Consider the following 26,404-nt stretch of genomic DNA (forward strand, 5'->3'; position numbering starts at 1 on the left):
CACAAGTGCTGCGGGCTGAAAATCAAGGAGGGAGTTGGCAGATCAAGGACTGATTTGGAACAGGGACCCTGTCTGATCTGGGTGTACTGTCAGAGCTTAGTACAGTGCTTGGCACATAGTAAACCCATAAGCACCACAATGATTATTATCATTTTTTAAACAAGCATGGCTTTTTTTTCCCCTCTTCATGGCTATTCACGTTCCAGCCCTGGTGATCCCCAAGTCTTTTCCAGTAGATTCCTCTTGGAGAGTTTTCTCAGTCCGCTAGGTGTGAACGAGAGGACTCGGGGCCGGAATCTTCGCGTTAACTGTTAACCAGCTCGTTAGCTCATCGTCTGCCTCAGAGAAATCCCGAGATGACATCTGATCGGAAACAGTCTGCGCCGTGAACTCAGAGCCTCGTAAAAGGGTAAATCCATCCGACCTGGGCCTTCATTCTCCTCCTCCACACTGGGTGCCTGACCTCAGGATCGTCCCTCTCGGCGTCCATCCTCTAGGGTGCTGGTCTGGGCGTTGGTATGGATGGCGAAGGGCACAACCAGGGGCTTCTGGCCATCCTGGAGGAGATGGTCCTGATCGCCAAGCGGCTGGAAGACTACAGTTTCCTGCTGGACTTCCAACACCTGGAGCAAACGGAGAAGGCCTTGGGAGAGATGATGGACGCCCTCCGAGACAACAACCCGCAGGTCCTGCCCCTCCTGGAGCCGCTGGGAGTGATAACCTTGCTGCGGGCCCGGGATTTCCTCCGCGAACTGGCCCCTAGCCAGGTCCAGCGAGCCCTGCGAGCCCTGAGGGTGGCCCTGGTGGAGCTGCTGCCGGAGCCGGACCACATCTCCTTCCTGGTGGCTGCGGCGCAGACCCGAAACAGCCTCCTGAGCCTGGACTCCGACCACATCCTCAATGGACTCCACGGCCTGGACCGGCTCCTCCGGGCCACCAGGCCACCCGGAGGCTTTGGGGTCGTAGCCGATCGCCCCGAGGTGGTGGCCGCGCTTGGGAGGGCCAACGTTTTCCTCTGCCTGGCCCGAGCTGAGGGACTGGTGCAGGGCATCATGTCGACGGGCAGTTTCGATGAACTGCGGGTCCTGCAGGGACTTTCGGAGATGATGATTTCTCGGCTCATCTGAAGCTTCGAGGCCTTGCAGTTTTTACTGGCCCAGGGCCTCGGGATAGATTCCTTCCTCTCCCCTGTAACCTTAATTGTTCGTTAAGATTAATTTTTGTGGGGGTAGGAGTTCAGTCTAATATGGCACGTCTTGCATAGCCTTTAATCCTATTATTAATAATCAGATCATAATCATCCGATCAGACGTCCTCGGCATGGGGGAGACAGGCATTTTATCCCTATTTTATAGATGAGGAAACTGAAGCATAGAGAAGTCAAATGACCTGCCCAAAGCCACACAGCGGGCAAATGGAGGAGTCGGGATCTGAACTCATGTCTCCCGACTCCCAGGCCTGGGATCTTCCCACTAGGCCATCCTGGACACTGTACCACTAATAATAATAATAACGGTGGCATTTGATAAGCGCTTACTATGTGCCAAGTACTGTTCTAAGCGCTGGAAGTCCCGGGATCGATACAAACTCATCAGGTCAGACATAATTCACGTTCCACTTGGGGCTCATGTTAGTCCCCATTTTACAAATGAGGTAATAGAGAAGTTAAGCGACTCGCCCCAAGTCTCACGGCAGCAAGTGGCAGAGGCTGAATTAGAACCCAGGTCCTTCTGATTCCCAGGCCCGAACTCTGTCCACTAGACCACGCTGCTTCTCGTGGCCTTGTAAATTTGTAAACCCTTTCACTTCTGCATTGAACAGTTAAAAACCAATTACGCCTGGAAGATGAGAAACCTTTTGATATCATTTTTTGGATTCACTTTCCCTCCCTCTGAGAGATTTAGCATTCCCATAACTATTTCTGTCCAGGGCATAAAGGAATTTTCCACCAGAAAACTTTCCTAAAAGACCTCCTGCCTTTTTGGCACCTGTGGCATTTTTGCAGCCTTGAAATTTCATATTTAATAATCTCCTTCCATTAGTGCGTTTACTTTCTCTCCCTATAGAATCCCAAAGGAAAACCACCAGACCTTTTTTTAAATGATTCTGTTGCTAAATAAACAGATTACCGTTTACATAAATCATCAAAATTATGATCGAGTGCGTTGGGATGAGCATGGGCTTAAGGGACAAACCAAACAGAAATAACCTTGAATTTTCAAATTAAATTTTGTACAGTTAGGAAGGAATTAAAACTGCCTCCAGCTTGGAAACGGAGATGTCTAAATCTTATAACTACCAAAATATAATCCTTATAAATTCTGTAACTGTCCTCCCCACCATCTCCCCCTCTACCCTTCTGTTTATGTAAGAAAGTCAACAAGAGCTGGACTCGAGTCAAAGGAAATTTCTAAAATCTCCCGCCTCCATTTCTCCTGAACGAATTGGACCCCTAATGGGATAACTGGACAAGGCCCACGGAAAGAGAAAAGTTCATTAGTCTCCATCTCCATTCGAGAATGAAAATCATCGCTAAAGAACGGGACCCATTAAAAAAAAAAAGGATAGATGAATGTACACTGACAACCAAGTTTATTTCTGCAGCAGGCGTGTAGGTTGGTTATCAGAAACTGTTGTCCACATACCGGAACTTTCTGGGTTATCAATGTCTAGCACCGGGAAGGCCAGGAATAACTAACTCCCAGCTGCTCCTTTCCAAGTTCCTCTTCGCCTGCTCTCTCCGGCCATCTCTGCAGACACCACTCCTCATAATTACTTAGTTTTAGCGACTCGACAGCATAAAACAAGACAAGACAAGTTCTAGTGAGGGCGGTGGAAACTCACCACCGATGAGTTTCCAAAAAAACAACAAAATAAATGAAGGTCTCTTCTTGAGAGGAGCCGCTGAAAACGTGTTCCTAAGATTTGTTCTTAATTCAAAGATGTTCTAAATTATTTCCCCATCCACTAAAGTTTGCTGCGGGCAGGGAATGTGTCGCTAGTGATTGCAGTGTGCTTTCCCTAGCGTTCAGTGCAATGCTTTGCACACCGTAAGCGCTCGATAAATACCTTTGGTGATAAGAATAACAATAGTGCCTGTTAAGTGCTTACTACGTGTCAAGCACTGTTCTAAACGCCGGGGTAGAGACACGTTAACAGGTTGGACACAGTCTCATGTGGGGTTCACACTCTTAATCCCCCTTTTCCAGATGAGGTAACTGAGGGCTGGAGAAGTGAAGTGACTTGCCCAAGGTCACACAGCAGAAATGTGGCGGAGGCGGGATTGGAACTCAGGTCCATCTGACGACCAGCCCCGTGTTCTTTATGATAATGAAAAGGCCCAGTGACACCAGTTTAGAGGTGGGAGGCTGGTCCAGGCAGCCCTTCCGTCGTTATGAAAGAGAAGCAGTGTGGTCCAGTGGTTAGAGGCCGGTCCTGGGAGTCAGGAGGACCTGCTTTCTAATCCTGGCTCTGCCATTTGCCTGCTGTGTGACTCACTTCACCTCTCTGTGCCTCAGTTTCCCCCAATCTGTGAAATGGGGATTAAAACCGGGAGCCCCATGTGGGACAGGGACTGCGTCCGACCTGATCAGTTTATATCTGCCCCAGCACTTAGCACGGTGCTTGACACATTATAAGCCCTTAAAAAATAACATCAATATCCCAGGACTGCTCTCTACTCACGAATTTAGAATATACATGGTAATAATATGGAGGTTTAATAATAATAATCAGCCCTGACTAGGTGCCAACATTTTGCTTTCAAGATCTTAAATTCCCCCCTCCGCCCCCCCCCCCCAAAAAAAAACAGACAATAAACGAGGAGAGGACAGCAAAGCACTCAAAGAGGGACTAGGAATTTCAATGCAGGGCAACCTAAATAATATCAGGAAAAAGAGAAGCAATTTCCAGACCTATGAGTCCCATGTGAGACAGGGGACAGAGTCCGACCTGCTTCCCTTGTAGCCACCCCGGCCCTTGTCAGAGGTCGTGGGTTCTAATTCCGGTCCCTCCACTTGTCAGCTGCGTGACTTTGGGCAAGTCACTTCTCTGTGTCTCTGTTACCTCACCTGTAAAATGGGAAATATGACTGCGAGCCGGACGTGGGACGACCTGACGACCCTCTATTTTCTCCAGCGCTTAGAACAGTGCTTGGCACCTAGTAGGCACTTAACAAATACTATCGCTATTATGATCATTCTTCTCTGTCCCTCAGTGACCTCATCTGTCAAATGGGGCTGAAGCCTGTGGGCCCCACGTGGGACAACCTGACCACTTTCTATTTCCCCCCAGAGTTTAGACCAGGGTTTGGTATCTGGTAAGTGCTTAACCCCTACTATTATTATTGTGATCGCTATTTATAAGCCCTTAACCCCTACTATTACTAGGACGATCGCTGTCATTTATAAGGCCTTAACCCCTACTATTATTAGGACGATCGCTGTTATTTATACGCCCTTAACCCCTACTATTATCATTAGGATGATCGTTGCTACTTATAAGCCCTTAACCCCTACTATTATTGCTGTTATTTATAAAGCCTTCACCCCTCCTATTATTAGGATGATCGCTGTCATTTATAAGCCCTTAACCCCTCCTATTATTAGGATGATCGCTGCCATTAATAAGCCCTTAACCCCTACTATTATTGCTGTTATTTATAAGCCCTTAACCCCTCCTATTATTAGGATGATCGCAGTCATTAATAAGCCCGTAAGCCCTACTATTATTAGGACGATCGCTGTTATTTATAGGGCCTTAACCCCTACAATTATTAGGACGATCGCTGTCCTTTATAAACCCTTAACCTCTCCTATTATTAGGACGATCGCTGCCATTTATAAGGCCTTAACCCCTCCTATTATTAGGATGATCGCTGCCATGAATAAGCCTTTAGCCCCTACTATTATTGCTGTTATTTATAAGCCCTTAACCCCTCCTATAATTAGGACGATCGCTGTCATTTATAAGGCCTTAACCCCTCCTATTATTAGGACGATCGCTGTCATTTATAAACCCTTAACCTCTCCTATTATTAGGACGATCGCTGTCATTTATAAGGCCTTAACCCCTCCTATTATTAGGATGATCGCTGCCATGAATAAGCCCTTAACCGCTACTATTATTGCTGTTACTTATAAATCCTTAACCCCTCCTATTATTAGGACGATCGCTGTCATTTATAAGCCCTTAACCCCTCCTATTATTAGGACGATCGCTGTCATTTATAAGCCCTTAACCCCTCCTATTATTAGGGCGATCGCTGTCATTTATAAACCCTTAACCTCTCCTATTATTAGGACGATCGCTGTCATTTATAAGGCCTTAACCCCTCCTATTATTAGGATGATCGCTGCCATGAATAAGCCCTTAACCGCTACTATTATTGCTGTTACTTATAAATCCTTAACCCCTCCTATTATTAGGACGATCGCTGTCATTTATAAGCCCTTAACCCCTCCTATTATTAGGACGATCGCTGTCATTTATAAGCCCTTAACCCCTCCTATTATTAGGACGATCGCTGTCATTTATAAGGACTTAACCCCTACTATTATTAGGATGATCGCTGTCATTAATAAGCCCTCTTCTTATTAGGACGATCGCTGTCATTAATAAGCCCTTAACCCCTACTATTATTGCTGTCATTTATAAGGCCTTAACCCCTCCTATAATTAGGACGATGGCTGTTATTTCTAAGGCCGTCATATGTGGCTCTTCCCAGGGCGGCCTCCCCCCCCCGCCCCGGTCCCCTTTCATTGGGTGCCCTGAGCTGTCCTTTCCACGTGCCCCCCTCCCCCCGCTTGGTCGGCCGTCGCGTGAGGGCGGGAAACGGGGCGCGCGCCCGGCGCCTCGCGCGCCTCTCGCGCCTCTCGCGCCTCTCGCGCCTCTCGCGCCTCTCGCGCCCCGCGCGCCCCGCGCTTCCGGCTCCACGTGCTGGGGCTCCCCCTCCCCCCCCCCCCGATCGCCCCGTTCTGAGCATGCTCAGTAGCCGGGCCCCCCCCCAAGCCCGGAGGAAGCTCCCGCCCGGCCCTGATTTCCACCGCGGCGGAAGCGCTGGAGCCCCGGGAGAGATGGAAACGGCGGCGCCGGCGGCGGCGATGGCGGGAGAAGAGCTAGGTACCCACGGGAGGGGGCTCCCCGTTGCAGCGGAGCCCCGGAGCGGGGCAGAGCGCGCCCCATTTCTTGAATTTCCCGGGGGCCACCCCCCCCCGCAGCGCCGAAAGTGGTATCTCCCCCCGCGCTGCTCCTAAGGGGCTTCGGGACGTACCACTTTCAACCGGGGGGGGGGGGGAAAGAGGCGCGGTGGAGAGCAGGGAGGTGTCCAGTCCAGTCCTGGACAAAGTGATGACCTCGGGGCTGCGTGAGAGACGGAATGAATCCTCCAGTCCTCCGTCTCTCCCTCCTTTCGCCGAGGGGGATGGGTGGGGATTCCGTCCTCCATCAGGGTCAATCGATCCGCTATTGATGGAGCTTTGTCCCTTAGGGGAAAAAAGAGATTTAGTGGAAAATAAAAGATCTTGGGCCCTACCCTGCTTTGTTGACCTTGAAGGTGAGAGGAGATTGATGCATTCGGTAGTATTTATGGAGCGCTTAGTGGGTGCAAAGCACTGGGCTTGTCATGCCTTCAATAGTATTTTTGGAGCGCTTACTGTGTGCAAAGCACTGCGATTGTCATGCCTTCAGTAATATTTTTTGAGCGCTTACTATGTGCAAAGCACTGCGATTGTCATGCCTTCAGTCGTATTTATTGAGCGTTTACTGTGTGCAAAGCACTGGGCTTGTCATGCCTTCAATAGTAATTTTGGAGCGCTTACTGTGTGCAGAGCACTGGGATTGTCATGCCTTCAGTCGTATTTATTGAGCGCTTACTGTGTGCAGAGCACTGGGGTTGTCATGCCTTCAGTAATATTTTTTGAGCGCTTACTGTGTGCAGAGCACTGCGATTGTCATGCCTTCAGTCGTATTTATTGAGCGCTTACTGTGTGCAGAGCACTGGGGTTGTCATGCCTTCAGTCCTATTTATTGAGCGTTTACTGTGTGCAGAGCACTGGGATTGTCATGCCTTCAGTAATATTTTTTGAGCGCTTACTATGTGCAAAGCACTGCGATTGTCATGCCTTCAGTCGTATTCATTGAACGTTTACTGTGTGCAGAGCACTGGGGTTATCATGCCTTCAGTAATATTTTTTGAGCGCTTACTGCGTGCAAAGCACTGGGATTGTCATGCCTTCAGTCGTACTTATTAAGCGCTTACTGTGTGCAGAGCACTGGGACTGTCATGCCTTCAGTCGTATTTATTGAGCACTTACTGTGTGCAAAGCACGGGGATTGTCATTCGTGCCTTCAGTAGTATTTACTGAGCGTTTCCTGCGTGCATAGCACTGGGCTTGTCATGCCTTCAGACGTATTGTTCGAGCGCTTACTGTGTGCAAAGCACTGGGATTGTCATTCGTGCCTTTGGTAGTATTTATTGAGCGCTTTCTGCGTGCAAAGCACCGGGGTTGTCATGAATTCATTCAGTCGTATTTATTCAGCACTTACTATATGCGAAGCAGTGGGATCGGCATTCATGTAATCAGTCCTATTTATTGAGCGCTTAACTGGGATTGTCATGCATTCGTTCAGCCGTATTTATTGAGCACTCACTGTACGCGAAGCACTGGATCGTCTTTCATTCATTCATTCAGTCGTATTTAATGAGCGCCCATTATGTGCAAAGCCCTGGGATTGTCACTCGTTATTGTTGTATTGAACTTCCCCAAGCGCTCAGTATGGTGCTCTGCACACAGTAAGCGCTTACTAAATACGATTGATTGAATATAATAATATATTCAATATACAGTATAATAACAACACAGCCACACTCCACAACGAGCTCACAGTCTAGAGGGATGGAAACCAAGAACACCTGGGTTCAGAACAGGGTACTATGTGTTGGCAGGCGGGGGGTGATTTGATACCTTTTTTAAAGATGCATTTATTAAAGGGTCTTTTTCCCAGCGTCCAGCGTTGCCTCCCCACTGGATAAGGCTTTGGAGAGGGCACCGCTGTGGTTTGCAAACGTTCCCGCCCGGGCACGACCATCCTTCCCGTCTCACAGGCCGCAACCTTGGTGTCATCCCGGCTTCTGCTCTCTCATTCACCCCAAACATCCGGTCCGTCACCAACGCCTGCCCGTCTCACCTTGACAGCATCGCCGGGATCCGCCCTTTCCTCTCCATCCAAACTGCAATTGTGCTGGTACAGTCTCTCATCCTTTCCCGACTGGATGACTGCATCAGCCTCCTCTCTGATCCCCCTTCCTCCTGTCTCTCTCCACCCCAGTCTCTTCTTCATTCCGCTGCCCGGCTCATCTTCCTGCAGAAACGCTCTGGACATGTCACTCCCCTCCTCCAAACCCTCCAGTGGTGGCTTAACCACCTTCGCCTGAAGCAAAAGCTCCTCACTCTTGGCTTTAAATGTCTCCATCCCCTGGCCCCCTCCTACCTCACCTCTCTTCTCTCCTTCTCCATCGCAGCCCGCACGCTCCGCTCCTCTGCCGTCACTCACCTCCTCACCGGGCCTAGTGCCCGCCCGTCCCGCCGTCGACCCCTGGCCCACGTCCTACCTCTGACCCGGAATGCCCTCCCTCCTCAAATCCACCAAACTTCCCCTCTTCAAAGCCCTACGAATTAATGTTAATTAATGCTGGTATTTGTTCTGAGTGCTGGGGTAGATATGGGGCGATCAGGTTGTCCCACGTGAGGCTCACAATCTTCATCCCCATTTTCCAGATGAGGGAACTGAGGCACAGAGAAGTGAAGTGACTGGCCCACAGTCACACAGCTGACAAGGGGCAGAGCTGGGATTCGAACTCATGACCTCTGACTCCCAAGCCCGGGCTCTTTTCCACTGAGCCACGCTGCTTCCCTACGAGCGCTCACCTCCTCCAGGAGGCCTTCCCAGACTGAGCCCTCCCTTACCCTCTGCCCTCCTCCCCTCCCCGTTCCCCCTACTCCCTCCCTCTGCTCTACCTCCTTCCCCTCCCCACAACCCTTCTGTCTATTTGTACCTACTTATTACTCTATTTTATTAATGATGTGCATAGATCTGTGATTCTGTGTATCTATTCTGATGGTATTGATGCCCATCTACTTGTTTTGTTTTCCTGTCCGTCACCCCCTTTTAGACTGTGAGCCCGTTGTTGGGCAGGGATCGTCTCTATCTGTTGCCCAACTGTACATTCCAAGCGCTTAGTGCCGTGCTTTGCCCACAGTAAGCGCTCAGTAGATACGACTGAATGGATGAATCCAAGCAAATCAAAGAGAGAAATCGCTCCCACCTGAAGTGAGCGGTGTCGTCCAGTTTTGCCGTAATAGCAGTGAGCCTTGAAGGGTTGTTTTTGCGGCCCGTGGGAGTTTTCTTTCTGCTTCAGTGGCAGGGATGCGACACACTCCTGCCAGGAACAAAACAAACAGAATCAGCTCTTCCCTTGGCTGAAGGACACTTACCGTTTATTCAGCTGTATTTACCTTGTGCACAGCACTGTACTAAACGCTTGGGAAAGTACAATATAAGAATAAAGTGACGGTCCTTGCCCCCGACAGTGTAAAGTGGGGCGAGAGAGATGTAGAAAGAGACATCAATACGAATAAATACAATTACAGATATGTACCTAAGTGTCGCGGAGCTGGGGGGTGGGGGGATGAGGAAAGGGAGCGAGTCAGGGCGACGCAGAAGGGAGTGGGAGATGAGGGAAAAGTGGGGCTTAGTCTGGGAAGGCCTCTTGGAGGAGGTGGGCCTTCAGTAAGGCTTTGTGAGGGGAGGAAAGAGTAGTTATCTGGTGGATTATAGTCTGAAGATTGTAATACTAATGTCGGTATTTGTTAAGCGCTTACTACGTGCCGAGCACTGTTCTAAGCGCTGGGGGAGATGCGGGGTCATCAGGTTGTCCCACGGGAGGCTCACAGTCTTCATCCCCATTTTCCAGATGAGGGAACTGAGGCACCGAGAAGTGAAATGACTCGCCCACAGTCACACAGCTGGCAAGTGGCAGAGCTGGGATGATTGTAAACTTCTTATGGGCAGGGAATGAGTTTACCAAGTCTGCCATTTCAATCAATCAGTGTTATTTATTAAGCATAATAATAATAATGATTGTACTTGTTAAGCGCTTACTAAGTGCCGGGCAGTTAACTAAGTACTGGGGTGGATACAAGCAAATCGGGTCGGACACAGTCCCCTGTCCCACGTGGGGCTCACAGTTTCGGTCCCCATTTTACAGATGAGGTAATGGAGGCCCAGAGAAGTTAAGTGACTTGCCCAGGGTCACACAGCAGACACGTGGTGGCGCTGGGATTAGAACCCGTGACCTTCTGACTCCCAGGCCCGGGCTCTATCCACTACACCATGCTGCTTCTCAACTATGCCGTGCTGCTTCTGTACTAGTACAGAGCACTGTATTAAGCGCTTGGGAGAGTACAGTATAATAAAACCTGCAGATGCGTTCCCTGCCCAGTTGTCTGCTGTGTGATGTTGGGCAAGTCACTTCTTGTGCCTCGGTTACCGCATCTGTCAAATGGGGATGAAGACTGTGAGGCCCCTGTGAGATGGTGGCCAACTCGATGAGCTTGTATCCACCCCAGCGCCTGGTACAGCGCCTGTCACATAGAAAGTGCTGGACAATTACCATAAAAAAGCTCTCTTGGATCGGACTCTCCCAAGCGCTTAGTAGCATCTGCCACTTGTCAGCTGTGTGACTCTGGGCAAGTCACTTCACTTCTCCGTGCCTCAGTTATCTCATCTGTAAAATGGGGATTAACTGTGACCCTCACGTGGGACAACCTGATTACCCTGTATCTACCCCAGCGCTTAGAACAGTGCTCTGCACAGAGTAAGCGCTTATCAAATACCAACATTATTAGAGTGCTCTGCAAACAGTAAGCGCTCAGTAAATACCATTGATGACTGAAGGAAGATCCTTTCGGGAAGCAAGGTGGGTTGATTTGAAAAAGTGTAGTATTTATGAAGCTCACTCTGTGCCAAGCACTAAGCTCGGCAGCCCTTGAGTTAGACACAAGACGGTCTGATCAAACACCCCTTTGTCTCACCTGGGGCTCATAGCGAAGATAGGGAAAGCAGGTATTTTATTTCCATATGACAGATGAGGAAGCCCAGAAATAAGTGACTTGTGCAAGGTCACACAGCAGGTCGGCGGCAGAACTGAGTTTCATGATTTAGAATCTTAACACCTGGCCATACTGCCTTACTACATTTAAAAATTTATTTTTATCCGTAAATACCCAGCTAATAAAAGACTGCATTTGATGAGGCAGGATAGTTTAGCCTAAGAAAAAGAGCATTGCGATCAAATTCAGACACGATATTGTCGCGCCTTGTTTTGTGCCCTTTTCCAGAGTGTGAGCTTGTTGGGGGGAGGGAACATGCTTGCTAACTGTCTTGCTTTGCACCCTCCCAAACGCTTAGTACAGAGCTTGGCACATCGTAAGCGTTCAATAAGTACCACTGATTGGTTGATCTAGTTTCCTCCTCCCTGAAATGAGGTCGAGCCTCCTTCCCCTTCACCATCCGGGGAGGAGAGTGGCTTATTTAGGTGACATTTGAAACTGATTGTGACATCCTCAAAAATAGGAGCTAGGTAAATTCAAGGTCATAAGTAACTAGTAATTAATTACAGTTATAACTGCCAGGAGGAAGCTACAAAGTTCTTTAGCGTTGAGTCTGTGTCTCTGCTCACCTACTCCCCTAACACAAAATGACTTTATTTCTAGTCAGTAAATGGTCATTGATTTATTTACATTGACCCACTTTTCATCTTTTCATCAGAGAAGCAGCGTGGCTCAGTGGAAAGAGCATGGGCTTTGGAGTCAGTAGCTCATGAGTTCGAATCCCAGCTCTGCCACTTGTCAGCTGTGTGACTGTGGGCAAGTCACTTAACTTCTCTGTGCCTCAGTTCCCTCATCTGTAAAATGGGGATGAAGACTGTGAGCCCCACGTGGGACAACCTGATTCCCCTATGTCTACCCCAGTGCTTAGAACAGTGCTCGGCACATAGTAAGCGCTTAACAAATACCAACATATATATATATCTTTATTTTCGCTACAGTCTACTTGATGACTTCCTTTATTCTGGGTCTTGCAATTGTTGACCGTTTACTCGCAGTTTTGAGGTTTTGTGTGGTATTTCCCCAGCATGTTCACTCACTTGTTCACATATCAAGAATTTTCTGTATAGTATTTGTTCCTATACTTCATCGATTTTGAAAGCATATTTTTTTTAAACAAAACTTCAGATTTAAAAATCCATTTTAATACCATTCTCCCTTTCAAATTCTTAACTTTGAAAAGACATTTCACTCAGGAGGACTGGAGGCATTTGTAATTCTTGGGTGGGGGGAAGATTAGGAGGAAGGAAACATGATTCATTTAAAACCATTGGTCGTCTTCATGGTCTTCCATGCTTTCTTACCTGTCCCTTGAAAAGTGTTTCATTATCACATTTTAAGAATTCTGTTTCATAAAGCAGATTCAGCCCCATACCCTGCTGTAGCTATTTCCTATGCAGATGTTTGAGCTTAATAAGCGCTTTATTCCTCTAAGTAGGAAATTTTTCCCTTGGAAACTCGACACTTACCAATTGAGTTGTTTATTGTTACCAATGTTCTGGCCTTAGGTACTTCTGCTCTGCTCAAAACAAACTTTGTTTGGCTGGATTTGTGGTGCTTCTGAAGCCCGGGGTTTTCGTTTACCTTTGTTGCCCAGTTTAATTAATTTTTGTAAACATTTCTCGAGAACAGGATGTTGTGTTCAAAACTTGCACCTAGACAGGTCCTAACTGGGGATGAAATAGCTCTCATTTTCTCCACTTACGAATTGAATAACTGTCCCTACATGTTTGAGATACGGTTTAAGATACTCAGGGAAATAGCAAGTGTTACTCTCTTGTAGTCTTTTCCCTTAAGTATTGCTGGTTTTATTTAGACTATAAAGTTGCCTTTTTTAGTTTGAGCGGCTAGATAGAGTGATTAGATAGAGCCTGTAGTAGACAGTGAAAGGCCTTGGAACACTTACCTGTAGAAGGTGGAATAGATGGAAAGCTCGTTGTGGGCGGGGGATGTGTCTGTTTATTGTTGTTCTCTCCCAAGTGGTTACTTAGTACAGTGCTCTGCACCCAGTAAGTGCTCAATAAATATGACAGAATGAAGAGTGTAGGCCTTGCTGCTTCCATTGCCAGTCCTTTACCATGGCTTGGTGTTGCCACCTAGTCAGTCAATGGTATTTATTGAGCGCTTACTGTGTGCAGAGCACTGGACTCAGCACCAGGGAGAATACAATATAACGATAAACAGACACCTTCCCTCCCCACAACGAGTTTACAGTCTAGAGGGTTAGGGTTTTGTGCTACCTTTGCTGAGTATCTGTAGTCCTGCAGATGTCCCCTCCTCGTCCCCCATTCGTCACCTTTTTTTTTGTTTTTATTCCCACCAAATTTGCAAGAATGCAGGGGCTGGGGATTGGGAATGGTGGAATAAGAATTTGGAGATAGGACCATCCTATGGTTATGGCTTCCCTTGGGAATTTTGCCTGCAGCTCATCTACTCCCCCAAGACACACCCCCTTCAATTGTCATAGCATCTTATAAGTATTGCCAAGGCATAACCAATAGCAAAAATGTAAATGGCTGTCTGTAACAAGTACGATATCCAATCTACCAACTGAACTATTAGCTTATACCAGGGAAATCTCACGCTCAGAGACCTTCCCTGACCAAGCTCTCATTTTCTCTTCTCCTACTCCTTTCTTCGTCCCCATTCCACTTGGATTTGCACCCTTTATTTACCCCTCCCTCAACCCCCGCTGCACTTACGTTCATATCCGTAATTTATAAATATTAATGTCTGTTTCCCCCGCAGAGCTTAGTACAGTGCTCTGCACACAGTTAGGGCGCAATAAATATGATTGATCAACCCAAGATCTTCATTGGCAACACAGAGCTAAACACTGGTAACAGCATTCTGTTACCAAGGCAGCTCAGTGGCCAACAATGCAATGATAGACAAGGAAGTGGATAATCAAATCCCAGAATGGCATCAAAATCACAAGGTCAGAATTCCAGTTCTGCAGGGGTCACACCCAGTGGTTATGGCAATATTTGCTCTTTGCAATTACCTGTAAATGAAAGTAGAGCAGAAAAAATTGTGCAGTAAAAACAGTTAAGAGGTTCTGGATTTATTTATTTTTTACCAGCACTGCTTTAGTAAAGACAGTCATTCCATTGTGTGCTGGGGAAAATCCATGAGCGGAGGTGGGTAAAAGTTCCTTTCTCATGTTGAGAGACGTTATTTTTTAATTGTGCGGCTTTTGGATGTCTCATAGGAGCACTAGTTTTCTTAGTCTGGAGTTCATGTAGTTTTAGAGTGGATTCTCAGGGTTTCTAGGAAATCAAAAAGCTTTTTGTTAATCTAATATTATCCATAGTTTGGTGGCTAATATAGTTAGTGCTTCCTATTAGGATGCAGTAATACTTTGATTTGAGTCAGTAATGTCTGCGTTTCCTAATTGTGATCTGCTTTACGTTGTCAGCGGATACCTCGAAGTACCCAGGTAGCTTCATTTTATCCCTCTTTCAAATAAAAATCTCCATCCTAAATAGTTTGATGCTTTCAGGGATGAGGGTGAGCTATGGTTATTTGTGGTTTTACAAGAAACTGTGATCATCATTAACTGCATAATTTCATTTGTATGTCGGACATTTGGACTGTTGGGCAAAGATAGTTAAGCTGGAACATAGGTATATATATATATAATCCGTATGGTCACCAAATGTCTTTCTGAACTGTGAGCCCATCATTGGGCAGGGACTGTCTCTATCTGTTGCCGAATTGTACATTCCAAGCGTTCAGTACAGTGCTCTGCACATAGTAAGCTCTCAAAAAATATTAATGAATTAATTAACTATAATTAAAGTGTATTGCTTAGGATTCATTAATGATAGAAGTAGATGTAGAAGTTTTATCCACAGGTAAATCCATCTTGGAGGTCTAATTTTTTAAGCATAACAGTTTATTAAAATGCTATATATGGAAAGTACACTTTTTATTATATGTAGAATCTCTAGGCTTTTAAAATTATTTATTAAAATTAAAATGGGTACACTTTGGAGCTTTCTTTCTCTAGCATATTGAGAATTATATCTTCAGCGGCTTTCCTTGTTTATAAAGGATTGGCAGTCATTAAAGGTGTGAATGATTACAGCTTCTATCAGCACCATTGTTTTGGGAAGAAAGTGCTCATGTTATCAGTTAAACTAAAATACTAAGTAGTGTTCCCCTGTTATCTCTTCACACATTTCTCTCCCTTTACAATTCTAAACAGATGAGACAAGGAATAGAAAACATGGTTAACTATTTACAAGTGGTTTACTGTTGTGATTTGTAACAAATCTTGGTGTTAAAATAAGATCCAGTACGTTGTTTGAGAGCCACTTTTCATGGGTGTTGTACATCAGAGCATTGGAAATGTATCTAAATATGTATTAATGGACTATGATTAGAGTGATATGTTTACCTTTAGAGAAAAGTGCTGCCATGAGGTCACATTAATGGGTGTTATGGTTCAATGATTTAATTTCTACAATCTGAGCAGTTAACAATGAAGCAAAATTTACCCGTTCGTAAATTAGGTATTTTGGCTATGAATTTGGGCCGCTCATATCCTGGTTCCAGGGGCTTAATGTAAGGACTGAAATTACGATAGGGCAATATGAAGCTTAAATTTTAATCGTAACTTCTAGCTTTCAGTATGGCTTGGCAAGGTGCCTAAAGAGATTTATCACCTGAAAATTCAGCAGGATGGAACTATTGAATGAACACATTTTGCAGGGAAGGTTCACACCATGATTACTTATATCCTTTTCACTTTGAGTTGTTTCTTGGGGAAATCAATCAATGGTGTTTACCAAACACTTATTGTTTTACAACACTGTACTATGCACTTTGCAGAGTAGTCAGTCAGTAGTACTTATTGAGCACTTACTGTACTCAACACTTAGGAGAGAACAATATAACAATAAACAGACTCATTCTCTGACAACAGAGAGAATACAGTACAGTAGAATTGGTAGACACAGTTCCTGTCCATAAAGAGCTTACAGTTTAGAGGAGCAAGAGCTCTTACCACTTTTAAAAACCATTTTGAATTTTTTTATAAGAAATCATTTAGCGGGGTAAGTATTCTTTCAGTCAATATGGTGGTATTTTATTGCACACTTACACGGTGCAGAGTATTGAGTACTGAGCCCTTGGGAAAGTACAACAGAGTAGGTAGACACAGTGCTTAGTACCGTGCTTTACACACAATAAGTCCTCCATAACTACAATTGAATTGAATTCCCTGCCCCAAATCTGAAGACATAATCTCAGTTTTTTGTCTTGGTTTTTGTTTGCCACTTCTTTCAGTAATGGTCCTAGATGTAATTATCAGTATTGATGCCTAGGCTTGATAAAAGGTCTGAAAATTGCTTCTCTTTGCCCTGATGTTGTTTGGATTGCCTGCATTAAGTTTCTTATTCCCTCTTCTTTGAATGCTTTGCTGACCTCTCCTTGTTTGTTTTGGTCTCTCTTTTTTTTTTTTGAATTTAAGATCTTCATAGCAAAATGTTATGACCTAGTCAAAATTTATTACTGTTATTAAACCACCATATTTATTATTACATGTATAGTCTTAATTTGTGAGTTGAGAGTGGTGCTGGGATATTAACTAATGTTATTTGTTAAGTACTTATTATGTGTCAAGCACTGTTCTAAGCACTGGTGTAGATACAAGCGAATCAGGTTGGACACAGTCCCTGTCCCACATGGGGCTCACAGTCTAAATCCCCATTTTACAGATTTGGTAACCGAGGCACGGAAAATTGAAGTGCCTTGCCCAAGGCCACACAGCAGACAAGTGGCGGAGCTGGGATAGGATTCCCATTTAGTCCCTGCCCCAGTAATGGAGAATCATTTCTGAAATCTGCTGTAGGTAGTTTTCAGCACTATCATTGTAATGCATAAAATTCTACAGAGGAAGATTTTTTTGCTAATGTACTGCTTTGTGCTTCAGACGTGCCCTTCCTCCCACCCCGTTATTTTCTCACTCACGCAAGATACTGTCTTGACCAAAGCAAACCGTTGACTGGTAATAAATTTATCAATAAATTCATGGGCGGTCCCAACCAACTTAACTTTAGTAGGCACTTGCTTCTTCTGCAGACTTGCATCCTCGCACAGTGGGTTGTTTTGTGTCTAGCAGAAGTTCTGTCATCGTCTGAAAAAGAGTTACGAAATACGGTTTCAGGATGGCTATCCATAATCTGAACTTGAAGTTTTAGAAGAGAACTTCTTCTAGAAAGCTAACATTTGGTCGAGGGGTGCATTGGGAGCTCCGTCTTGGGCAGGAATTTGATTTTTTTTTTTTATCTATTCCTACACAGTGCTCCGGACTTAGTAAATTCTTAATAAACATCCTAAGAATCTTGAACATGTCCCTGCCTCTTGAAAATGGATTGACAGGAATCCTAATCCACAATTGGCAGTGTGCTTTTTCCTTAGAAATCTTCAAAGGAAGAGCATCACATTCTTCATTGGAAATACTTTCTATTATCTCTTTGGTTTAGGTCTCAATGGGTAACTTAAGCCCCTTTAGTATAATTGCAGTCTCTCCTGTGGGTGTAGAGAATAGCTGCTCACTGTACATTATCCCTTCATATACTGTAAACAGCAATTTAAATTTCTCACACTTCCCCTTTCTAGCCTCTAGAAACCCATTGTCTCTAGTCTTTTCTCATTGGGTCTGTTTCCTAAATCTTTAATCAAGAGACTGTTGTTCTCTTTTGGGCCTTCTGCATTTTCTTAGCAATGGGCTTCAAAACAGAAGCAAGAAAGAGTCACGTGGAGCGCAACATCCAAGAGGTCCCCGTGAGGAAACTCAGACCCAGAGAAGTGAAGCGACTTGACCAAGGCCACAAAAGCGGGCCAGTGGTGGAGTTGGGACTAGAATTAGTATCTCCCGAATCCCAGTTCCAAGCTCTTCGTACGAGGCTGTACGCCGCCTCCCTAAGTGTGAGACCGGGCAACCCATCTTGTCCAGGAGGGCAACACTGACCTGGTTTCCTCTACTTCCTTTCCAGGGACCTGAGGAATCCTGGTTGGGGAGATTGGTTCCTTGGCCTCCTTGTGGGTTCTAAACTGGGGATCAAGAAGGAGCTGGAGAACCAGGTTCAAGTCAGATTATGGAATTCTCTACAAGTACATTAGAAGCTAGTCACCCTCCCCAGTCTCGTTAATCAACCAATGGTATTTGAGGAGTGCCTGTACTAAGCGCTTGGTGGCATTCAATACAGTGGGTAGACCCCATATCTGGCCTTCAGGAGCTAGCAGCCTATGCTGGATGAGGCCCCAGTAAATCAACTACCTGAGGAGGGAGGGTTTTCAGAACCTTCTCTCATCTAACCTATGGGTTGGTTTTTGAAAATAAATTCCAAATAGATTGAACACCTCTGAATACTTTTGAAGAAAATAAATCTGCCTCTTTGGCAGTAACGTTTATTCACTTGCTTATGAATGGTATAGGTAATTCCCTTTTTTCCATTGATTCAATAGATTTAGTTAAACGAAAGTCAAGGATTCATTAACTTCTGATACTCCTGCTGCATTTTTAATGTCTTTCCTTTATCATTTTAATGTATGAAAGCGTTTAAATTTGCCTAGGAAGTTCATCTTTTCTTCCTCCCTTTCCTTTGCCCCATATTATCCAATTGGTTAGTAAAGTCATCAGTATACTGAATAGAAAGACCTGAATTTATTTTTTTGAAGTCTTGGAATAATATCAGTCTCACCTGCTCCTCTTTAAAATGGAGCTTAAATTCCTTTTTGGCCCAGGCATTTTGGAGGATCGTTTAACGTTTTCCAAATGGCATGAAGTTACGTGCAATAGACCCCAGCCAAAAGGAACTGTATCTTTTAAGTAAAGAGCCCATGAAAGCACCATATTGATAGCTCTGAAGAATGGGTAAGAAACCTATTATTTGTTATCATATTGGAATTCACTGAGTCCAACCATCTGGGTTAAAGATAGGCCTCCAAATACATATATCACTCAAATTCCCCTTCTTAGTTTGCTTGATCATATCAATTGCATTTTTCATGGTTATTCCCCAGAGGGAGTTATCATTTCAGGCAGAGAATAAGCTGCAGATATGAAGAGCAGAGCCCCCATTTTGATGCGGAGTGGTGCAAATGAAAAGCAATATCCTTAAAAGAACGGGCCTTTTTGATGTTCCCCAGAGATAGCTTCATGAGAGAAGAGGTTGCAATCGAGCAGGAAAACACATTCTCCATGTTGAATAAAGCTTCACTTCTCCATGCCAGTCATAGACTGAAGATCACTGATTTTTCCTTTTCTCTCAACTCAACTCAGTCCATTAAAGGCATTTATCTTTCTGGAGGACAGAAAGCAATGTTTTGGGGTCCCTTAGCTAGGTAAGATTGACAGGTATGCCAAGGATATTCAAAAAAATACAGTAAACTCATCTTTTAGGGAAAATATTTTTCATGAAACACACCTCTTCTGCTTCACGAAGAACTGATTTCTTTGGCCAGGTGAGCTACGTGGCAGTTGGGTTTCGAAAAAACTTTTGAGTGATTTTGAACACAAGTACATAGTGTACTGGGAGAGTTCCAAGCCCACGATTGAGGTTCGAGGGGAGAGTGGACAGCCTAAGGCCGGAGTTGTTCCGGAGCAGTTGGGATGATTGTGACAAATGGGAGGAGTGATCGGAAACAAGATACCCTTCAGAAGAACTGAGTGCAATGTATTATACACCAGTGGATAATAATAATGCTGATATTTGTTAAGCGCTATGTGCCAGGCTGTGTTCTAAGCACTGGGTTAGACTCAAGGCAATCAGGTTGTCCCACGCGGGGCTTACAGCCTTAATCCCCATTTTATAGAGGAGGGAACTGAAGCACAGCGAAGTGAAGTTACTTGCCCAAAGTCACACAGCTGAAAGGGGCAGAGTCGGGATTAGAACCCACGACCTCTGACTCCTAGGCCCTTGTTCTTTACATTAAACCACGCAGCTTAAACAGCACCAGAGGTTGCAGGTGGTGTTCTGAGCGGCCAGGCACAGCGCATTGTTTTTCACGTGTTTATGTGCAGAAGAGACTAATCCCGGCTCCGCCACTTGTCTGTTGTGTGTGACCTTGGGCAAGTCACTTCACTTCTCGTTGCCTCAGTTATCTAATCTGTAAAGAGGGGATGGAGACTGTGAACCTTACGTGGGACAGGGACTGTGTTCAACCCAATTTGCTTGTATCCACCCCAGTGCTCAGTACAGTGCCTGGCACCTAGTAAGCACTTAACAAATATAAAAAAACCCAACCCAAAACGGTTTGGCACTCATCGATTATCTCAGCACACCCAGGGTGAGATCTGATGAAGGACCAATATGTACACAGTAGACAAAACGGGGAGATTATCGACTACACACTAATTATCACCCTAAAAGGTATCGACCTATCACACACCTTTAGCACTTAGGTATTTATTTATATGCATCTTCAGAGTTCTTGAGGAAAGCCATTTAGGTCATTAAGGGAAAGGATAATTGGATCAGTTAAAGAAAGGAGTGTGCAGTAGTTTGCCTGGAGAAGATAAGGCTGAGGGGTGACTGATTTTTTTCAAGAAAAGAGTACTATAATGGGGCACTCTACAAATTGCCAACTGGATCGACAGTAGTGTGTTTGAACATCTTCTCTGGGTTGTGTACTGTTCCAAGTACTTTAGGAATATGAAAAGAGATGAGGCCTACATCTTGGTCTCAGACTTGCAGTTAATGGGGGACTCACTTCAGTAGAGGCTTGAACCGCAGTGCAGTTTTGTGGGTGCAGAACCACCAGGCTGTGTAGGAGGACTCTCGACTAGATTCCTGGCCCTTCGGGGGCTGCGGTGTCTATGGACCTTCCCTAGTCTACGACTTTAGGAGCACTGAATTGGGCACTTGGGAGAAAACAGAATAATTAGTAGCAATGATTCCCACCCTCAAGAAGTTTACAATCCATTGCGGGGAGTCAGGCACTTAAATACATTACAGATAAGAGAAAATAATAGCATATGTGAGTTATTATTATGATTATATTTGTCAAGTTCTTACTCTATGTCAAGCACTGTTCTAAGTACTGGGGTAAATATAGGTTGATCAGATTGGACACAGTCTCAATCCCCTTGGGGGCACAGTGTAAGTCAGAAGGAAATAGATATTTAATCCTCATTTGTCAGTTGGGGAAACCGAGGCACAGCAGAGTTAAGTCGCACAAGGTCACACAACTAGCAAATTGGCAGAGCTGGGATTAGAAACCGGGTCCTCCGACTCCCAGGACTGCGCTTTCCACTAGGCCATACCGCTTCTCAGCATGCCTGTAAAGATGTTCGCGAATGCTGGGGAAGAGGTGAGTGATGTTTTTAAGATCTAATGTGCTGAATTGCAACCAAAAGCAGTAATCATAGGAGCAAAGCATATCATTAACTGGCCATTCTGTAGCACAGTGAAAGTATAGGTTTTTTAATTTGCTGTTAGATTGGGACTAGAGCAGAGTCCCACAAAATAGTTGATGATGATAATGCAGGGAAGGAGCGTGTCCTTGTGGATAGAGCACGGGTCTGGCAGTCAGAAAGATCTGGATTCTGATCCTGGCTCCGCACCTTGTCTGCTCTGTGACCTCGGGCAAGTCACTTCACTTCCTCTGCGCCTCAGTTTCTTCATCTGTCAAATAGGGATTAAGACTGAACCGTGTGGGACAGGGACTACGTCCAACCCAATTACCTTGTTATCTACCCCAGCGCTTGGTACAGGGCCTGGCACGTAGTAGGTGCTTAACAAATACCATAATTATTATTACTGTTATGTTTTGGCTTACTGTACTTTAATCCTAGGGCTTACCTCTTCCTGGGTTTTAATTAAAATATTCAAAAATATTAATCGATGCTGCATTGTTGTTCTGTAGATATGGACGTGATGAAACCTCTAATCGAAGAGCAAAACTCTGATGGTGCTTCAGATGAAGAGCAGGAACACGAGCTGCTGCCGGTCCAGAAGCATTACCAACTTGGTGGCCAAGAAGGCATTTCGTAAGTGCACGCTTTAAATAGGGAATTCTCACGTGCCCCCTTCCAACTCTCCTGCATTCTGGTAAGAAGATAAGACACTCGGAGAAGTTTTAGAATTTTCATATGGCTCTGATTGGACACTTTTAGAGATCCTTTCGTCTTTCAGGTGTAAAGCATATTTTCCTGAAGAGACTGTCAGGTGATATTTTAGTAGTCATAATGGTAGTTATTTAAGCACTTACAATGTGTGAAGCCCAGACCTAATGCTTCCTACAGTCTGTGCTAAGTGCTGGAATAATTGCATGGTAAACGGATTAGGCCTAGTTGGGATTCACAGTCCAAGTGGAAGTAAACTGGCACATAGAACAGTCACAATGAAAAATTAAGCAACAATAATTTAAGACTCGACACTCTGAGATACATTGAACAAAGCAGTCAAACAGTTCTTGGAGGAGGAATCATCCGAGACCCCAGAACTCTCGATTTTTTAGGGATCCCAGGGTCATGTGGGTCTCCTGTCATCCCCACCCCTGTTCCTAAAGGGCAGTGGATCGGCCGGGCCAACCTCTGGCAGCTTTTTAATCAAGAGCATAGCCTCAATTATTAATTCCTCTGGTGGGGAAAATCAGGAAAGTCCACTAACTTAATTGCAGTGTAATAGTATATTTAAGAAATCCTTATTTGTTAGTCAGAGATACTTTTTTGCTTTGCCTTTTCCTACCAAACCACAGTGTTCTTCCTTTTCCAAAAATTTCCCCAAGGAATGTTCTTTAGCTTCTGAGACAAAACTGCCTTCTCACCTCATGTATGCCTATTTCTAGATCATAGTGCCCTAAGGCAAGAACGTATCTATTAAGGACATTCGGAATATTGAGAAATCAGCCAGCACAAGTAAATGGCCTCATCATAACCGACTCTAAAAACTCATTTAAAATCTTATACTCATCAAAAGTTCTGGAATTTCAGGCCCCCGATGCCTAGTGCAAATGTAGTGGGAGCTTTATAAGATGCAGGAAAGGACTTATAGGACATACAAGCCTACAGGGAGGACATACATGCTCATATACCCTCAGATGCTAACCTATTAATGGTATTTAATGAGTGCTCACTGCATGCAGAGCACTGAATTAAACCTGTGATAGGTTAAAGACATGTTTACCTTCTGAAAAACCAGATTTGGGGCTTTTAAAGCTAGAACAATTGGGACATTATTGGTGTTGGGTTTTAACAGTGACTTCTTATCGTAACTTTCATTTTACAGATTTGTCCAAACCCTCACCCATCTCCTCAAAGGAAATATCGGGACTGGTCTCCTTGGGCTGCCGCTGGCAATAAAAAACGCTGGGATTGTGGTAAGGGCATTCTTTGTGTCCACTTACTGATCCATCTATACTGCCAGAACAAATTCAGATTGGGTTAGGTATTTCATTGGTCGAACATATTTTAGTTTTTTAACAGCTAAACATCTGAATGGAGCCTGTAAATAATTACAAGTTAATAACTGGTTCTGATCATTTGATTTTTTATTAAATGGTTATTTGTAGTTTTATGCAATTAAAATGTCCTAAACAGATATTTTGTTCACCCAGAGCTCTACCTTAGTCTTTATTACCCAAATGACTAATTAGGCGCTTGTTTGAAATGCACAGTATGCACAGTAAATTAACTAAGTATATTTTTTTCCACCATTATTATTTATATGTAGGTGATGCTAATGGAAGTGAAAATGCCTCAACACTGCAGGTGCAATTTTGTGTGATCATAGTATACCCAAAATAGCCTCTCATAGTCCTTTTCAACTACCCTTGAACCCACACGGTCACTTTCAGAGTCATCACCTTTGAATACAAAAGCTGTGATCTGTTTATTGGAGAGAAGCAGCATGGCTTAGTGGATAGAGCCCGGGCCTGGGAGTCAGAAGGACCTGGGTTTCAATCTCTATTCCTCCTCTTGTCTGCTCTGTGACCTTGGTCAAGTCGCTTAACTTCTCTGAGCCTCAGTTACCTCATCTGTAAAACGGATTAAGATTGTGAGCCCCATGAGGGACAGGTACTTTGTCCAACCCGATTTGCCTGTATCCATCCCAGCGCTTAGTACAGTGCCTGGAACATAGTCAGCACTTAACAGATGCCACCCCAGCACTTAGATTGTACATTCCAAGCACTTAGTACAGTGCTCTGAACATAGTAAGTGCTCACTAAATACTATTGAATGAATGAACAGTGCCTGGAACATAGTAAGCACTTAACAAATGCCACTGTTATTGGATGGGATTGTTGATCATACAATTGTTCTTTTCAACCACACCTATTCATATTTTAGAATTTAGAGAGCAGAGTAGACACACCCATTCACCCAAGTAGTAAATAATTTCTACTCTGAATTTTTCATCTGAATGTTTCTTTTTGTGGTAATTTTTCTGAACCCTACAGAGCTGTGTCAAAATGCGAAGGCAGGGAAAATGGTATAAAAGATCTGTCAAAGCAGTTTTTTAGGATTTTGATTGCTACAGACCTTTTAGCCATTTAGATAACTCACAGTTACTTGAAGGCAGAATACTCCCTGTTGGAATGCATTACCCCTGGGTTTGCTGACGGGTTGTGAGAGCGATATACCTTTATCCCTGCCAGTTCGCATCAGCACTTCTCTGATTCCTTCTGGAAACACAGATTTGTAACCTTAGCGGAGATTAAATGCAACACAATTGACAGTCTTATAAATTCATTTGGAATCCTCATTTGTTCTTGGGTTTATCAGATTTGTACTGGTATTTCATTAGTTGTAATTGTGAATTTGATTAGTCAGGACAGTAATTGGTGTTTCTTTGTGCTTATAAGATAAATTTGTATGTAATATCGATTTTTAAACTTGTTTTCTGAACTTTTGCCCCTGCAGCTTGGACCAATCAGTCTTGTGTTTATAGGGATTATATCGGTTCACTGTATGCACATCTTGGTACGTTGCAGTCACTTTCTATGTCAGAGGTAAATGTGAAGTTGTTCAACCTATTTCATTTCGGTGTTAAAGAATCCTAGGAATTTAAAAGATCTCTTCCCTTCTTGAATTGTGTCAATTTCACTGAACTCTCCCACAGTTAGAGCGGTGCTCTGCACAGAGTAAGCACTCAGTAAACACTACCAGTTGTTTATTAAACTTTACAATGGAAAGTGGGACTTTTGAGCCCAATCGTCTTTGTTGACATGTCCCTTTAATCCCTTTAATCTCTTATCTCCCACCCTTTTGTCTCTCCCTTCTGCCTCTCCTTTCTCTTTCTAATAGTCTTTGTTAAGCACATTCTATGTTGACAGAGTAGAAAGGGACATTTCCTGTAATCCTTGAGCAGTGGGATCTGTTCTGATGTTGATATTTTTGCAGTTTTCCCATAGTGATGGAAGTAATTGCTCCTTTCCATTATGTATGTAAAGTGATTGTTCTGGACAGCAAATCAATCATTACTATTTATTGAGCGTTTACTATGGGCAGAGCACTGTACTAAGCACCTGGGAGAGTGCAGTACAACAGAATTAGCAGTCACAGTCTAATAATGGGAGGCAGCCGTTAATATGAGTAAATAGATCATTTATAATATATAATTTCAAGATATGTACATAAATGGTGTGGAGTGGGGAATGGGGAGAATAGCAAATGGCTCTGAAATGTTCCTGATTCCATTTTGTTCTTGACTTTCAGGTTGAAGAAGCCAACATTGGGCTACAGTGACACTGTTAGTTTTGCTATGGAAGTAGGCCCTTGGAGTTGTCTCCAGAAACAGGCCTCATGGGGAAGGTAAACCCTTCTAATTGTATTAATATATTATCCAAGTAAAAGAATGACAAGTCTCTTCTGAGTTAGAAAACATTGCATCTACAGTGTAACTGAAGCTGTGCCAGTTTTGCAGACTTGAAGCAAACTGGTCATTCTGTAATCATAGCATCTCAAATGTAGTTATGATATTTGGCTTCATGTCTATCAAGACACTGAAAGCGTAGGGATAGTATAGCTAGGCACATACTCCTTGATGTTCTTGTTTAAATGTAGCTTAATCTGTAGTCACAGTGATAGAATGTCAGGTAAACACAGAAATAATGTAACAGAAAGGCATTTGCCCCACTTTAGAATAACAGACCAAATGTCAACTATCATTTTGCTTTAAAAATGCTTCTATAGTAGTCATTTTTCACAACGGTTATGGTTACATTTTAAAAGCACTTACCTCTATTTTGTAATCTTCTTGGGGGTGGGGAAAGGAAGCTAC

The 26,404-nt window shown here is 44.3% G+C and overlaps 1 protein-coding gene across 2 annotated transcripts in view; it reads left to right on the top strand.

Moving 5' to 3' along the window:
- The first annotated feature begins 6,023 nt into the window (after positions 1-6,023).
- The window catches only part of SLC36A4 (solute carrier family 36 member 4), a 52,417-nt gene continuing 32,036 nt past the window's right edge, over positions 6,024-26,404 (top strand). The window contains exons 1-5 of one of the 2 annotated variants that reach the window (XM_029048339.2): positions 6,024-6,120; positions 22,047-22,170; positions 23,411-23,501; positions 25,045-25,133; positions 25,840-25,935. In XM_029048339.2, the coding sequence (XP_028904172.1) occupies positions 6,075-6,120; positions 22,047-22,170; positions 23,411-23,501; positions 25,045-25,133; positions 25,840-25,935 (446 nt within the window). In that variant the 5' untranslated portion in view covers positions 6,024-6,074. Of the gene's footprint in view, positions 6,121-22,046; positions 22,171-23,410; positions 23,502-25,044; positions 25,134-25,839; positions 25,936-26,404 lie in introns of those variants that run through there. The other variant, XM_029048341.1, reaches the window with a different exon arrangement.

The sequence above is a fragment of the Ornithorhynchus anatinus genome, chromosome 20 (genome assembly GCF_004115215.2).
Source record: "Ornithorhynchus anatinus isolate Pmale09 chromosome 20, mOrnAna1.pri.v4, whole genome shotgun sequence".
Lineage (NCBI taxonomy): Eukaryota > Metazoa > Chordata > Mammalia > Monotremata > Ornithorhynchidae > Ornithorhynchus > Ornithorhynchus anatinus.